This window comes from Rhinolophus ferrumequinum, chromosome 18 (genome assembly GCF_004115265.2).
Source record: "Rhinolophus ferrumequinum isolate MPI-CBG mRhiFer1 chromosome 18, mRhiFer1_v1.p, whole genome shotgun sequence".
NCBI classification, from domain to species: domain Eukaryota; kingdom Metazoa; phylum Chordata; class Mammalia; order Chiroptera; family Rhinolophidae; genus Rhinolophus; species Rhinolophus ferrumequinum.
In genome coordinates, this window is record NC_046301.1 from 8,673,948 (window position 1) to 8,690,375 (window position 16,428).

Consider the following 16,428-nt stretch of genomic DNA (forward strand, 5'->3'; position numbering starts at 1 on the left):
ATAAATTTTGTAAAACCTTGTGAGAAATTCAAGTCCAGGCTAAATAGTTCAAGAATTCTTACTCTGGAATCAAGCTCTGAATTCAGAACTAGGTGTGTCATTTTTTACCCTGTCTACAGGTGTTTAAAAACCAAAAAGGGTTTATTGTGTTGTAGTGAGAAGGAGAAAAATTGTTTAATGGAAACACTCTTGACTTTGGCTTCATACATACGTAAGTTAGAATTGTAACTTGTCATTTGCTAATTGTAGGACCTTGGCCAAAGTATGAGTTACCTCATTTACAAAGTGGGAATACTATATAATGTCTCCATTGCAGAATTATTGTGAGAATTTTAATGTTTATAAAATATCCTGTCACATATTATGCACCCAAGAAATATAATAATGCTCCAATGTATTTGATTTTTCTAAAATAATTCATCATAAGAAAGAAATGGCTTGCAATTTAAATAATAATAAACAATTCTCTTTTAATGTCATCTTAACCCTATTTTCATCAAAAGTGGTTAAATAATTTGAGACTGGGTCCATAGTTATATGGACATCACATCAGTAACTTCTGTATAAAAGAACAAACTGAAGTGGACCTGAGAATTCAAACTTCCATACCAGGTCAAAATAAATAATCGGGAATTATGTGATCAGAAATAGAAAATTGGAATGAGGACAGGAAACAAACATAAGGGTAAAAGGGCTCTTTATGGATGAAGCATGAGCGTGATCTATTTTGACATAAGATAGCATAGTTTCCATAAAGAGAAGCCCTGCCTTATGGGCTTAGAGCTCTAAGAGGATGTGGTAGGACAGTGGGCGAGAATTCTGTTGTTTACTTGGCATTCAGGTGCCACCTGGATCTTTGCATATAATTATTCTACGTAGACATAAATAACCATTGATAAAATGAATTTTTGTACAGTGTAACAAGATTTTATCCAGTAGACAATTATGTATGTTTTTATATGAATCAAATTTTGAAAAATAGATTCTAACTTGGTCACTTTAGTAATAAAATAATATTGTTTCTTACTAATATATAACAATGGTTCTGGAATCTAAAAAGATGTGTTTAAGTACTTCCTATAAGGAAAAGTACTTTCATGTAAAAGCAGTTTCTAAAAACAAAAATTTCCACTTGAATTGGTCTTTCTTTAAATTAAAACATGTATTTCTATAAAAATTTATTTTTCCAATATGGTATTATATTTATAACTTAAGTATTTTGTGAAAACAAGCAACGTACTTAAGATTATGGTAATACATGAGCCTAGTATTAGGTTAAATTCTTTCACATTGCTTTTTAAAAAATGTTATGCTTTAAGTTCTATTGTATTAAGTCCTTTCTAAGGACTTAGATCAATAGTGGTAACTTAACTAAAAATGTGCCGTATAGAAATACTATTTTCCCACAAATATTTTAACAGCTTTTTTAAAGTGCCATCGAATAAATAAGATTTTCTTTTCTGAACTTCAAAATAGTTAAATAGTTGAAATTCAATAAAGATTATATGCTTTTGAACAGATATAACTTGTAAAACTAAGTTTTAGGTGATTAATACTATGTAAAATAGTATTAGTAGCACTCTAATTCCATCAACTTAGTCCATTGTTTTACTTAGCCATCTGATCCTTTAAAAGAAAAACTTGGGGAGCATTTGAAATCTTGCTCCCCGTTTCATGTAGTCGTTTGCCTCAAATAAATTCATAAAAATTCAAAAACAGAAAAACTTGAAGTCTGGCTGCCTGCTATAAATTTGCGTATGTTAATAAAATGTAAATACATAAAATAATTTTCTTTTTTGTTTTGTGAGCTAGGAGGTCCAGCTTAAAAAACGTGTCTGACCTATTTGTGATGGGAGGAGCTCTTGTTTTAGAATCTGCAGCTCTCTTGCACTGGCTAGAGAGGGAGGGTTACGGACCTCTAGGAATGACCGGAATATCCATGGGAGGACACGTAAGCCTTTCATTCAACTGATTTTTAATTGTGATTATGATTATAAGATCTAGGGAATCTAGTTATTTTAAAATTTCATTTTAGGTATAGAATTACTTTTAGTTTTGGTGAAAGCAGAAACAGATTCTAAAATTTCATTCCAGTTATGAAGTAATATTATTTTTTTGTATGATTAAACATTGATTGTACTTACTCCACAATTCTATCTCAGGTATTAGATTCAGTGTTTTATTAAAAGTTGATTATAGGGCCAGCCCAGTGGCTCAGGGGTTAGAGCTCCGTGCTCCTAACTCCGAAGGCTGTCGGTTCGATTCCCACATGGGCCAGTGGGCTCTCAACCATAAGGTTGCCAGTTCAATTCCTCGAGTCCCGCAAGGGATGGTGGGCAGCGCCCCCTGCAACTAGCAGCGGCAACTGGACCTAGAGCTGAGCTGCGCCTTCCACAACTAAGATCGAAAGGACAACAACTTGACTTGGAAAAAATCCTAGAAGTTACACACTGTTCTCAATAAAGTCCTGTTCCCCTTAAAAAAAAAAAAAAAAGTTGATTATAAACTTAACACAAGGTTCACATATAAATGTCTCAATTTTGGTAAAAATGGCTAATTTGGAAAATACTTTTCATTTATCTCTTATCTCTATCCCCAGTACCACCAGCCTATTTTACTTTCGTCTTCTAGAGTGTACTCAAACAGCCTTCTAATTGGTTTCTCTGTCTCTAGTCTTTTCTCTTATTCATCTTTTTCTTAACAGTTGTTCTCCACACCGTAGTGATCTTCCAAAATTTGATCTCTGCTCTTCTGCTTAAAACCTGCCGCAGGCTCGTTGTTGCACCTGGCTCTAGCTAGGCCGGTGCTAGCATCCTTCCAGTGCCCCTTCCATGTCCTTCCATCCAGCTGAATAACAGCTTGCTGCTCTGGTTCTAATTTAGAGCTTACTTCCTGTGAGAAGCTCTTCCTGACTCCTAGCCCTCCTTACTCCAGACTATACTTCACCTCTCCTTACTGTACTTCACTGTACTGTGATTAGTACTTTTTTAGCGATCTGTTTGCTCCATGAAGCAGTAGATTCAGTGAGAGCCAGGAATATGCTCTGGTTCGTTACCTGGACATATTAGTCACTGAGTACATTAGAAAAATATAGTTTGTTGTATATCATTTCAATTATAAATTTAAGTTCAAAAATTTACTCAAATTTAAAGCAATTACCAAAGAGTGAACCTGATAATATTAGCTTCAAAAACTTACTCAGATTCAAAACAACTACTACCAGACAGCGAAACTTAAGGGTGAAAAGGATTTATTTTCCTACCTACTAGTGTTTCCATTGTTATAATGTAGGTTGGGGCTTTACAATTGCACCTGGACTGCTTACTGCCTCTTAGCTGTTTTCCCACCTCAGATCTCATCCTCTCTAACCAATCCCATAAACGACTATCATTTAGCTTCCTTGAATCACTTCTTGAAAATGCCACTTGTTTGCTCAGGCCTCTCTACTAGTTTCCCATTATCTACAGAAAAAGGGACCTGTCATCTGATCCTGATCATCTTTCCAGCCCTACCGATCTCCCTGGCCCACTGGCCACCTGTGCCCCAGCGACCAGCCAAGCTGAAGTCTACTGGCTGTTCCCGTAGCAGACTCTGCTTTCTCACCATCTTGCCTTTGATCGTACTGTCGTCTTTATATGGAAAACAACACCCCATCTTTCATTTTCCCTTCTCTAAACACACACATTACATATTTTATATCAGTTATATATTCTGCTTTGTAGTTTACCACATTCTTGGCACCTTTCCATCAACTTCAAGGATCTGAGATTTTATAGTTGTCATTTTGCTGTACCTGAGCAAGTCACTCAGGTAATGTGTGCTTTGCCTGCTGCCCAGCCTCTGCATCTCTGCATGTTTGCTCTGTATTTACCAGTAGAAAGTAGCTCTCTGCAAAGGGTCTTGAGGTTACTTAAAATATTCTAATATACTTGATTGCTTTCTAAGGGGGAAGTTATAGGTCATTGTTGAATTTATAATTTGGGAAGTTTGAAGAGGTTGCTAGACATTCTCAGGAGTGTTTAGAGACTTTGTGTTCATGTCTTAGCTCACCAACTATTACACAGAGTTCTTGTTACTATTAAATATTTTTTATTTTAATGACTAGAAAGTTTAAACAAAAGCTCTCTAACTGACTCTGTTAACGTATTACAGATGGCTTCCTTAGCGGTATCCAACTGGCCTAAGCCCATGCCATTGATTCCATGTCTCTCTTGGTCCACAGCTTCTGGGGTCTTCACTACGGTAATTGAATTGTAATTAATATTTAGATAGCTATATATGATTAAAGGTAATTGGGGGCTCCCAAAATTACCCCCCAGGTTTGGTGATTCACTAAAAGGAATCACAGGACGCAGCATGTGGTCGTATGCATGACTAAGACTTTTTACAGCAAAAGGATACAGTACAGAATCAGCAAAGGGAAAAGGTGCACAGGGCAAAGTCCAGGGGACGCCAGGCCCAAGCTTTCAGTGGACTCTCCCAGGATGTGTGTGATTCCTCCAGCAGTGAGCTGTGACAGTCCATTAGTGCAGCTCGCTGGGGGCCTAGGAGTCCAGGGTTTTCCTCGGGCGTCAGTCACTTAGGCACCCTCTGCCTAGCATGTGCCAAAATTCCAGAAGGAAAGCAGGTGTTCAGCAGAAACTACATTATTTGTACAAGCATCTTGGGCCCAGAGACCCACTTTATCCTTTAGGAAGTTTTATATCAGGGTAAAGAACTGTTTATTAGTCAGGTTCCCAGACTCCAGTCAAGGTCCAACCTTATAAGCATGTCTTTCTAAAGATAGGAAATCTTGAGCTTGCTGTTCTCTTATCTGCACAGTAATAATAAAAATTTGGGACAAAATGCTCTGTGGTGTGATTTGCTCTTAATTTAGTTTGTTATTTCAGGGCGTGCTGAGTAAATCAATTAATTGGAAGGAGTTGGAAAAGCAGTATTATACAGAAACAGTTTATGAGGAAGAAATTATTCACATGCTTGAATATTGTGGAGTAAGTATTTTTAATTTCTGTATAACATTGGGGGGAAAGTTGATTGTGTTTAATGATTCAAATTTTTAAGAAGAATTGTAATTTCTTAAAAAGCAGTCCTATATTTTTTTAAAATAAAATACAAATATAAAAAATAATGAAATAAAATACAGATACAGAAAATTATGCTAAGCAAATGTATGGCTTACTACATATTTCTTTTAAGTGTCTTTTAATCTGTAAGTTCCCTTCCATCTTTTTCTTTCCCTTAAAATTTGTCTATTGAGAAACTTAGGCTATTTACCTGTGGAGTTCGTCACCGTCTAGATTTTTCTGATTGCATTCTCACGGTCCAGTTTAGCGTGTTCCTCCATGCTCTGTGATGCCTGAAGATTGGCTAGGTCTGGAGGCTTGATTAAACTCAGTTTTTATTCCTTTGATAAGAGTATGGGAAGCATATAATATCTGGTTGTCTCTTTTTTGTGGTATAAGCCTCCATTCATGCTTACTGCTTGCAGTTAATTTTTTGAGGATTGCAAAATCCTGATATTCTAATCCTTTCATTTCTTTTTCATTTATTACTTTGAGTACTTTCATAAAAAAGTACTTCTCTCATCTATTATTTGGTTACCTAGTAGTTCATATAGTAAAGGCAGGAAAAATGCTTCATTCTTTCCCTTAATTTGCCACTTTTCAGGATAATGAATTGGTTCCCTGTTACACACCTAAGTGACCAATTCTATTTATGAATTTTTTTCTTTTCATAAATTTAAAATTTTCACACATCACTTTAAAAGTTACTAAGAATGACAACAAAATATCTCAGAAAGAAAAGGGATTTTTCGGGCTGGCCCAGTGGCTCAGGTGGTTGGAGCGCCATGCTCATAATGCCGAGTTCGCTGGTTCGATTCCCACATGGGCCAGTGAGCTGCGCCCTCTACAGCTAAGATTGTGAAGGACGGCTCTCCCCGAAACTGGGCTGCCATGAGCAGCCGGAGGTTGGCGTGGGCTGCTGTGAACTGTTATGAATGGCCCACCAACGACTAGCGACTGACTGCCTCAGCTGGGGGCGGGGGGAGCACAAGGCTCATACCAGCATGGGGACACAACTAAACTGAGAAACAATGGCTTGAACCGGAGTTGGGGGTGGTGGTGGAAAAAAGCGGGGGAAGAAAAAGGATCTTTCTACTACCGTGTTTCCCCATCTTTCTACTACCGTGTTTCCCCGAAAATAAGACCAGGTCTTATATTAATTTTTGCTCCAAAAGATGCATTAGGGCTTATGCTCAGGGGATGTCATCCTGAAAAATCATGCTAGGGCTTATTTTCCGTTTAGGTCTTATTTTCAGGGAAACATGGTATCAATGAGGAGTTCTTATTTATAATTTCATCACTTACAAACCTTACTCTTACAAAGTAAGTCTAGTTAATTACTTGCCTAAGAACTTCATCACAAAATAGCTCTACCTGCTAGTTAGTTCTTTGTGATCCACTAAACATACAATCAGAGAGATACTTGTATTGGAGAGCTTATGAGAAAACTTACCATGCATTTTTTTAAGTGAGGTTCATACATTTGACAGTTTTTCAGTTGAAGTTATGTTATATTCATAAGTCCTTAAATTTAGTACATGCTTCTGAGATTTTAATAGGTAATATTTTTTCTGTGATAATTTTTAATTCTTAGTTCAATCTGAGAAAGGGATTTGGAGTGGTTGGTGTATTACTGCCAGGATACACTCGTAAGACTTTTGGTAATTGATCTATTTCCAAACTTTGGCGATAAAAACATGAGACAGACTAAATGATTTATTGTTCAGTAGGAAACATTTAGCCATAAAGTATACAAGTCGTTTATCTTAGCACTCAGTTAAATTTTGACATCTCTTTTCCTTTTTTTTTTGTTTTTGTGGTAAAATATGCACAACATTAAATATACCATTTTAACCATTTTTACGTATACGGTTCAGTGGGATTAAGTGGATTCACATTGTTGTGTGACCATCATCTCCTCCATCACCACCATCCAATTGCAGAACTTTTCATCTTTCTAAAGTGAACCTCTGTCCCCATTAAATAATAACTCTCCATTCCCTCATCTTCCTAGCCTCTGGCAACCACCATTCTACCTTCTGTCTGTATGACTTTGACTACTCTAGGTTTTTATAAAGGTGGAGTCACACAGTATTTGTCCTTTTGTGCCTGGCTTATACATTTAGTATAATGTCTTCAGAATTCATCCATGTTTTAGCATGTGTCGGAATTTCCTTCCCTTTTAAGACCTAATAATAATCCATTGTATGTGTGTTTCACATTTTGTTTTTCCATTTATTCATTGATGGACATTTGTGACATCTCTTTGTTTTAACAAGGCTGTTAAATAAGATCCTATTTTGTATTAAATGATGTTTTCTTTTCTTTCATATATTCAGACAGATTCTTTCAAAATGGGACAAGAGTTCGTGAAACGCTTCCCTAGCAGTACAGACAAGCTCACTAACCTTAATCTAGTTTCTAGAACTTTAAATTTAGATATGACAGACAAAGTTGTGTCCCCAAAACCTGCTGAGTGCCATAAATCTAGTAAAACATCTTTCAGTGCCACATCAGAAGAACTCTTGTTGCAAGATACCTCTAAGATGCAGTGCTTCAATCAAACACTTTCAAACAACAAAAGTAGTTACACAAGTTGTAATCCTCAGTCATACCACCTACTCAGTGAAGAACAAAGAAGAAAGAATCTTCAGAAAGAATCTTTAATATTTATGAAAGGAGTCATGGATGAATGTACTCATGTAGCAAATTTCTCAGGTACAAATTTTTATATGAAATTGAGAATATTTGCTGATGTGTAAATATTTGTGAAATATTTTTAAGGATGTTTTATGAGATAATTTTGTATTTTCAAGAGTATATTTATTGTTGGCTCCAGAATGTTTTCCAAGATAAGTTGATTCTTTAAATATCATATTTTATCCATGATAATTTAAGACCATCTTGTTAGTTCCTTTAAAACATTGGATTTTTATGTCTTTAGAATATTCATTTCACTGTAGTAGAGATGATATTGTGATATGGTATATTGTAGTTGATATTTAACCTAATCAAATATAGTTCCAGTTTGACAACTGTTTCACTTACTGTACTGTATGATGTGTTTTATTTTCTAATATAATTACAGTACTTATATAAAAATCTTAGAGATTTGTAAAAGTGTATATGTTGCATTTTTTAAAATTCTATACCTAGTTCCAGTTGACCCAAGCCTCATTATAGTGGTTCAAGCCAAAGAAGATGCCTACATTCCCCGAACAGGAGTTCGAAGTCTACAAGAAATTTGGCCTGGCTGTGAAATCCGTTATCTAGAAGGAGGGCATATCAGTGCTTATCTTTTTAAACAAGGACTCTTCAGGTGAGATGATTGATTGGTCTAAACAGGTGTCTATTTATTTGTTTGTTTCTAGATTTTTTTTGTCTCAACAAATATAAAAGATTGGGTATTTTTATTGTATGTGTTAGTCCGCTTGTTTCCTCCCTGCCTCCCCCAATTCTCACATTGTGGTACTCTCCTTTCTTGTCCTGTTCTTTTCTTTTTTTCCCCTAGAGAACTAGGAAGTAGCATAGGATAGGCATGTGTTATTGTGTGGTTTTATCCTCTTCAGATGTTAACAGCCAGGTTTTTTAGGAGGTAGGGAGGAACAACAGGGTGTTTAAAACTTGCTTTGGTTCATCTTGAGTTTTCTACTCCATTTGGATATTCTGCTCTCACAATGGCCTGAGTATCTATGGAAAATCGAGCAATGTTTTTCAGGAGCAAGTGAATATTGTACCTTAAATGAGAAGTGAAATGTTGGTTTTAATGGTAATAACCTTTTATGACTTCAGTATTTGTTAGAACTTATAAAAACTTTTATGTTATAACTCATGTTTTTTGGTATCCTGCATTATTTCTACTTGTATTCAAATTTGATGGTAAAAGGTATCATTGAAATGTATTTATCATTAATGGTTACATTAATTCACATAAAGTGCCTAGATCAGTACCCTGTGTGTAATAAGTATTCCCAAACTTCCAGCTGGATAGCTATATAATACAAAAATAATGTGTACTATACGTTTGACATGTTTTAATTCTTTTTAATCTAAGAAATATTTGTATGTTGTTATTTAGTTCAACTTCTAGATATTGCCCTTTTAAGTACAGAATACAAACTAATTCTTTAAGTCTGTAATGTCTTAAAGCATATAGTAAATCTTCCTTTTATTGTATAATCTTTTAAAAAAATATTTGTTCAGCATTTGAGTCCCTGTTAGTAAGTGAGCAGACTACCTACCCAATGTGACCTCTGGCACAGCAAAACTAAAACAACAAAAACAAAACAAAAATTGTGACTACTTAGGGTTGCTAGGGTTGCTCAAGCAGAGTCTAAAGTTCTGTTGTATTTGAGAATACAGAAAACCCACATGCTTGCTTTAGTAAATTAGTATCATATTAATTTTTCTCTTTTATGTGTCTAAGTGAGAGTGTGGCTGAGAAGAATAGCTTCTCAGCTATTCAGGAAGAATAGCTATGGATATAATCAAAGTAAGCTGTAAAAACTCAAAAGTGCTCATTTAAAGGCTTCATTTGAGAAAGACAAATGTTAGCTGTTCCCATGTGACAGGTACTAAAGCAATTGCTTCATAAGTTATTAACCCCATTACAAAGAAATACAGGAGACAAAAAAAATTAAATAACTTGCTCAGGTGGCGTCAGTCACTTCAAAACCTAATGAAGTTCAGATGACATTGGAATTGAATTTTTAAAACTTCATTCTTTTCACTCACCAAATGTAAAACAAGCCACTCTTTTATGTGATACAATATCTATTTTGTGTTGTTATCTAGAACTGATTGATAATACAAGTGAATACAAGACTATTCGAATGATTTAAAAGGCATATGTTAGTATGCCTCTCCTAACCCTCCTCATACCATGTACACAAGCCTACGCTGCAACGCTTAGGTACCAGGAAGTAAAAGATACGTATTGTAGCAGAGCAACTGTCCAGGACTAACTCCGGGGGAAAAACTGTCCAGTGGACAAATATCTCAGGGCTCTCTCTTTCTCTCTCACCTGCAGTAAACTATTACTCTTACAACTGCCCTAAAACAAAATCTCTTGATGTGTTTATACCAACATGCCAATGTCCATCTTTAGTTTGTTTCCCTTATCATTGCTTGTCACATTTTACTAGGAATAAATTTTTGAGCCAAACAAATTCAATTGTGATGGAAAGCCGTGTCTTCCCAACATATTGGAAATCATAATCTTTCAGTAGGCTGCTGGTTTTAAAGATAACCTTACTATCTTTTTAAAGATGTGGGGAAATGCTTAGGATACAGAAGTAATATGATGTCATAGTTATTTAAGCTGGGTGAAAATATAAAGGTATGTATGCATTTTTAAAAGCATAAAGAAAATATATGAAAATATTAAAGTAGATATCTTAGAGTAATTGGATTTTGACTTTTTTCCTGTTCCGTATTTTTGGATTTTCTGAACATTCTACTATGAAAGTGTAGAATTTCACAGTATGAAAAAAACAAGCTTTAAAAATAGTATCTTATGGACCTGGGCCAGATCAATTTGACTATTCCTTTCTAATTAAAATATTAAAATACCCAGTAAAGTTAATGTAGGAAACTAAGGGTTTTGATTTTAAATTCAGTTGCTAGGGACATGTCTTTTTTTTAATAAACAGAAAGCATCTATATCATAGTCTATGAAATAGATTGACTATTACATTCTGAAAAGTTATATAGTCAGTTAATATTCAACAAACGACAAACTAAAAACAGCTTTTCCCTTTTTATCATTTTATGTATTATACATATATACCGGGGGTGCCAAAAAAGGAAATGTACACATTTCAGGAGATGTTATCTATGTATTACTTGATTTCAAGTTGAATTGAATTATGTAGCAATGTGTAGTATGACGTTCGCTCAAAAGATGGCATCAATCAAATGAATGCTAGCGACATTCATTGTATTACAATTTTAATATAATTTTTTCCTTTCTTAAAATGTGTATACATTTTTTTGGCACCCTCTGTATATATACAAACATATTATATAAATCCTAAGGCACAAAAAAGTGCTTCACAGAAAAAATGGTACTTCGGAACCCATCATCAGCTGGAAGTACATTTGAGGTTTTACAGTAGTGGTGAAGTTACATGGATCCAAATACCCACTCTCTGGTACCTGCCTCTTTTACTGCTATTTGGAGAGGAGGTCAGGTTGCAAGTCAAAGGTAATTTTGGAAATAACTTACTGTAAAAGCTTTCTGTCGTTCCCCCCCTTTTTGCTAATTACTTGTAGTTTTTCTTTCCTTTTTAATTTTAGACGAGCCATCTATGATGCATTTGAACGCTTTCTCCATAAATATGCTAACTAATTGGATCACTGTAATCAACGTAGCCATCATGTTTCTTACAAAAGGAGTTTCATCCTTTGATGATGTGAAGAACAAGCAGACACCACGATAATATCTAACTGCTGCCAATTTAGTCTGGAATCCAGTGTTACAGATCAGTCAACTATAACCTTTAAATGCATTTGAATAACTTTAAACCAGTATTTGGATGAAATGACGTTGAAGTATTTTGTTATTGTTTATGGGAATCCCATACACTCAATATATAATTTGTTTTTACTATTTATGAAAACTTTACATTTTAAATTATAATTTATTAATAAGTTATTAAAATAAATTTATTCATAGAAACCATTGGTTTTTATAGAACTGCCAAATCAAACAAAGTATATAATACATCAGCCTGTATTGTATACCCTTATATGTTTCTACTATTGACTTACTTTGAGAAACGTGTATTTTTTTATGGAACCATAGTGAATTTATAATCTTATTTTAACCTTTAATTTTCTGCCATGGAAATATTTATGATGTGTAAAATCAGTGTTAACTTTGAATTCTAAAAAAATCCTGAGTATTTCATATTTAAGTGATTTAATAATTAAAATGAATGTGAAAATGCAGGTAAGATGTGTAAGACGTCGCCAAACTTTAAAACTCACAAATATTAGGTTAGGAAAAAAAGCCAAACGTATGTCTCCTACTTAAAAACTTTCAATTCATGAAAAATGGAAATAATGTGTTGCATTAATTGATAGATATCGTGTCTTCACATTTTCTTACATACCTACTCTGGGTTTGCTAAACATCTAACTTTACTTTAGGCCAACCAAGTACTTAACAGTTTTGATTTTCTAATTTCAAAAATTAATGGTCACGATGAAATCGATTTGTTCCAAATGAACTTTACAGAAAAGATATAACTACTAACTTTTTTAAATTGGAAGATTTCATGGCTAGATTTGGTGCTTTTCATGATAAACTTCTCAAGCTAAGAGTTAAAATATTCTTAAAAGTAGAAAATATATTTGGGTGTTGTATCAAGCCTTGGAATAAATGTATTTGAGTTTTATTTGTTTGAAATCTGTGATGTCTATAGATTATTTTTAAATTGTAGTCTTAATCTAGTAAGGATATTTAAATTATAATGTGCCTTTGTAGCATTTTTTAAAGGTGATTTTGTCACTCTAATGCCTTCATCACCTTAATTTTTAAAATCTTTAAAAATTATCAATGTAAAGTCATCGATGGCAAGAGATGTAAATTCTTCTTTTCCTTTTTTCCTTCTCTTTTTCTTTTTTTGGAGTTAGAAGTTATGTAAAACTGCTTTGGTGTAACAAACCCACATGGTTACAGCCATTTAAACTATAGCAATTTTACAGGTTCAGACTAGAACCTTTACTTTTAATTGAAACTATAAAAATCTAAAGTTCTTCTATAATATACCTGTTAAAGATAAAGTAAAACTTATTGTCAACATGAATTACAAGTATTTTCTTTTGTATATTGTGAGGTAGTATGATTGAATGCTTTCTGAACAATGGCTTCAGTAAAACCAATACTTTATTTTTCACATAAGTATTTCTCACTAAGAAATAATGTACTATGGTGTGTGACTGAAATTTTATTTCATTTTAATTAACTCTTAGGCATAACTAATTTTTCCCAAATAAATGTGAAAGTATTTTAAAATTTTTATTTCTTAACCATGTTTTAAGAATATATCCATGCAGCTACCTAACATGATTGAAAGTACAAAATTCCTTTTCTTGAAGTTTTTATCCACTCCCACCAAAATAGTGACCAGCTTCATCACATACACACACACACACACACACACACCCATGTGCTATCTGTCATTTGGGGACATAAACTGCTAGAAATTATTTAGGCCAGGGTTGCAAACTGGTAGTTGATATAGGCCAGCGTGGCCCACAGCTGTTTCATCCTGTGTACGTAACATTTCAAAATTTGAAACATGCTTAGATTGACACGCGTTCCCAGTTTGCCACATGCGCCTGGACTCCCTCCTATACTAGACTAGTTCACTATTTTGTGGTTCCTACATATCCTTGAGGGCATCTGAGTTTGACACCCGATTTAGATTTGTGATTAGAACAATTTTCTGAATTTCATGATTTGCTAATGTAATTACTATTAAATAATTTTAGCATATACATTTTAGATTGTTTCTTATGAATGTATTTTTAATGTGGTGCTTTCTCTTGTAAAGACTATTGAATTGTTAATACTGTAACTGAAATTTTTAAAATCATTTTCAAATGTTTTATACTTCACAATAAAAGCTTATTTAAAAAGTTAATTATTTATGTTCAAGAGGTATTATTCTAAATATAGAAAATATGTGTCATGTTTGATTAATGTATCCAAACTTGAACCGAGTATGTGTTCCTCCTTAGTAATATTATGACTCAAACAAGGTAAGGCAGAAATAAGCTAGGGAGGCTCCAGCAGAATAATTAGTGTTCAGTATCTATAACAAGAGCCAGATTTTCCCTCCGAATATGTGTGATCCCAGGGAAACCAGCATTCTGACAGACCACTGTTATCTGAATGTTGTATAACTCACTATTGGATATGATTGCATTTACACTAGTAAACATACTACAAACAAAATCTAAAAATAAGAACTTACCTATAGGATGCAGTGGGACTGAAGGGGGTCTTGGGCAGAGACTACTATAGAAACTGGCTTTGGAAGTAAAAGGAAAGATTATAGCAGCTGAGACAAAAGGAAAAGGTACATTTTGCAGGAGTAGAATAACAATTCTAGGAATATTCACATAGGGAGAATCCTAGGAAATCAATGATTGTATAAAGGACTTTGAAAATAGTTTTAACTAGAAAATGTTGAACCAAAAAACCCAGAAACATTTTATTCAGTACCAAAAGAGCAAATGTGCAGATTCACCAGACTGTGCTAATTAAAAGAAAATGTAAACAACTGTAAAAAGCCTAATCTGTGATGGATGTAAAACAATTTTCCTATATACAGTACCTGAGTAAATTCCACAAAGGAAGAAGTACCCTAGCAGTTTGTTGCTCAAATTTGGCCAGTAGATTGGCAGCATTAACAATAACTTACAATAACACAAATAACAGTAATAATTATTTTTTAAAATACACTAAAAATAGCTTTTCCCCCCGCTTCCCTCTCCCCCGAGCACTGCTCCTGCTAAGCCAGCGCTGTTGGCTCCTTTCAGCTGCCATCATGATCATCTATGGGGACCTCATCAGGCCTGATGTAATCTCTGGTATCTGTGAGATCGGGAGATTGCTGATGGGCTGTGCCCGGAGGTGGAGGGCAAGATGGTCAGTAGGACAGAGGGTGACATTGGTGGGAATGCCTCCCCTGAAGGCCCCAAGGGCGAAGGTACCAAAAGCACAGTCACTGGTGTTATTGTCATGAACCATCATTTGCAGGAAATCAGCTTCACCAAAGAAGCCGACAAGGAGTACATCAAGGATTACATGAAATCAATCAAAGGGAATCTTGAAGAACAGAGACCAGGAGGAGGAACCCTTTTTATGACGGGCTGCAGAACAAATCAAGCACATCCTTGCTAATTTCCAAAACTACCAGTTCTTTATTGGTGAAAACATGAATACAGATGGCACAGTTGCGCTGCTGGACTGCTGTGAGTTTGGGGTGACCCCATATATAATTTTTCTTTAAGGATGGTTTAGAAATGGAAGAATGCTGACAAAGTTGGCCATTTGGATCCATCACCTGTCGTCATAACTGGCTGCTGCTGTTCATCCATACACCAGGACTAGCTCTTCGTTTATTTTGACCTTGATTTATTTGGAGCGGAGGCATTGTTTTTAAGAAAAAACATGTCATGTTAGGTTGCCTAAAAATAAAATGCATTTAAACTCATTTGAGAGAATGCCTCTTAGTTTAATACATATTTAAATCCATCCTGTGTAGCATTTCTGGAGAAGCTACAGCCTGCTACAGCCACTGCTATAAAGCGTAAGACTGTCTTCAGATAACTTCTACAGTGAAAACTACTTCTGGGACTGGAATATAAAAAGCAAGGATCAAAAAACCTTAATTTGGAGTTGAAGTGAAGGGAAAGACCATGCTCACAGCTCATCCAACATTTGAAGTGGATTCCTTAGACATTTCATTACCTACAAATGGAAATAAACACTGGAAGAGATGACCAAAAGAATAAAAGACTAATACAATTAGAAGGAAAAAAAAACAACCAAAAATAAAGTATAAGTACAAAAAAGCATAACCTTTTCTCTTCCAGGTTTCAAAGAACAGTGATTTTCAAAGAATAGGGTATAGAAGGGGTTAGTATTAGTAACCTTTATGAATTTGTCAATGTAAGAAACATCCAAACCTATAGAAAATTTTTATAAGCATTGATTTGAGCCAAACTGATGACATACTCCGGGGAGCAAGATCTCAAATGCTCCCAGAGTAACAGTTTTGCAGCTTGTTTTATACATTTGAAATTACGGAGGGAACATAAGGAAAATTACATGGAGGTCAGAAAAGCAAGGTGGGGATTGGATTACAGGATAGTTAACAAGATTATGGGTTCTCTTGAGGGTTAATACCCCTTCCAGGGGTATTACTTCTGGTATTTCAAAGGTGTGCTAACCTAGATGCACAAGCACAATGGACAGGGCTGTCTTAACACCTTTCACTAAAGAAGTTATAGGCCTGGGGTGGGACTCCCCACCAGGACCTGCCCCGTTAGGAATTTATGATCAGATCACCCTGTGAGGTTATTTTCCGTAGAACCCCTTTTTTTTTTGGTCCACATTGTAAAAGAAAAAAAGACTAAATAGGGTGACAGGAAAGGCAGAGAGCTTTGACTGTCAATCCTAGCTATTATTGGCAGTTCTTAGGCAAGACACTTAAACATTTGAGAGTTCCTATTTCTGTTAAACTGGCCTATTAAAACTCACCCCACTTACAAGTAAAGAGAGCTACCTAACTAGGAACAGCAGTCTTGTGGAAAGGTAACCTAGATTTGTTTTGAAACTGTTTGCATA

General features: G+C 34.9%; 1 protein-coding gene and 1 pseudogene across 5 annotated transcripts in view; both read left to right on the plus strand.

Annotated features, from left to right (window-relative positions):
* Positions 1-13,702, plus strand: part of ABHD18 (abhydrolase domain containing 18) — a 38,945-nt gene extending 25,243 nt beyond the window's left edge. For 4 of the 5 annotated variants that reach the window (XM_033134293.1, XM_033134292.1, XM_033134294.1 and 1 more), the window contains 6 exons: positions 1,813-1,951; positions 4,153-4,242; positions 4,890-4,991; positions 7,403-7,781; positions 8,220-8,382; positions 11,361-13,702. In XM_033134293.1, the coding sequence (XP_032990184.1) occupies positions 1,813-1,951; positions 4,153-4,242; positions 4,890-4,991; positions 7,403-7,781; positions 8,220-8,382; positions 11,361-11,412 (925 nt within the window). In that variant the 3' untranslated portion in view covers positions 11,413-13,702. Of the gene's footprint in view, positions 1-1,812; positions 1,952-4,152; positions 4,243-4,889; positions 4,992-7,402; positions 7,782-8,219; positions 8,387-11,360 lie in introns of those variants that run through there. The other variant, XM_033134295.1, reaches the window with a different exon arrangement.
* Positions 13,703-14,428: 726 nt separating this feature from the next.
* On the plus strand, positions 14,429-15,116 carry LOC117038423 (translationally-controlled tumor protein-like; annotated as a pseudogene).
* The last annotated feature ends 1,312 nt before the right edge of the window (positions 15,117-16,428 follow it).